Source organism: Penaeus monodon, chromosome 31, assembly GCF_015228065.2.
Source record: "Penaeus monodon isolate SGIC_2016 chromosome 31, NSTDA_Pmon_1, whole genome shotgun sequence".
NCBI lineage: Eukaryota > Metazoa > Arthropoda > Malacostraca > Decapoda > Penaeidae > Penaeus > Penaeus monodon.
In genome coordinates this window covers 20,497,177-20,497,913 of record NC_051416.1, presented here as the reverse complement: position 1 = coordinate 20,497,913, position 737 = coordinate 20,497,177, and the positions used below count along the sequence as shown (strand labels likewise).

The window sequence follows — 737 nt, the reverse complement described above, 5'->3', positions numbered from 1 at the left end:
ACGTCATAACTCAAGGAACTTGCACAGTGCAAATATTTTTTTTATATATTGTATTTGATAACGAAAAGCTAAGATAACGCAAAATTGGCCTTTGTACGTAGATTATATAACATTTAAAATATCCCTGGATTTCATTCGCTGTCTGTTTGTTTGATCTTATGAAAACTGGGCGCCATTTGAAAACATATTTATTAACCTATTAATAATTTGATAGGACGGCAAGATGGTTCTGCAAGAGAGGGAGAGAGTAAAATGGGGAATCCCCAGCCCACCTTCCGAGACCCTGCCCCATCCCGTGACGAAAGCCGCGGCGTCCTCGTACAGGAGGCCAGGGCGAGGGAGGCACACGGGCCCTACGCGAGGGTCCTCCAACTCCAGGCGAGACGGAAGCTCAATGATGGCGATGTCGTTGGCCAGAGTGCTAGGGTTGTAGGCCGAGTGCTGGTGGATCCTGCGATGGGGAAAGGGCGTGAGGGGAGGCTCGAAAAATAGTTTTTTTTATAGATTGCATAAAGAGGGAAGGATTTAAAAAGGGTCTTTGGTCAAGGTGTGAGGGGTAACAGGGTTAAGGGGAGGCTCGTAAATATTTTCATAGAAAGTATGTATATAAGTATAACTTGATGGAATAAGTGTAGGATTTGTGGTTTGTATGTTGGTGGATCCTGCGAGGGGAGATTCTAAAAAACATAATAGAACGCTTTAAAAAGATGTAGTAAGTGTAAATGTTCGAAGATCCT

The 737-nt window shown here is 43.7% G+C and overlaps 1 protein-coding gene across 1 annotated transcript in view; it reads right to left on the bottom strand.

Annotated features, from left to right (window-relative positions):
- Positions 1-737, bottom strand: part of LOC119592921 (trypsin-1-like) — a gene marked incomplete at its 5' end in the record, with an annotated part of 8,185 nt that overhangs the window by 3,368 nt on the left and 4,080 nt on the right. Inside the window, one exon of the mRNA XM_037941813.1 lies at positions 273-451. Coding sequence (XP_037797741.1) covers positions 273-451 — 179 coding nt within the window. The remainder of the gene's footprint in view (positions 1-272; positions 452-737) is intronic.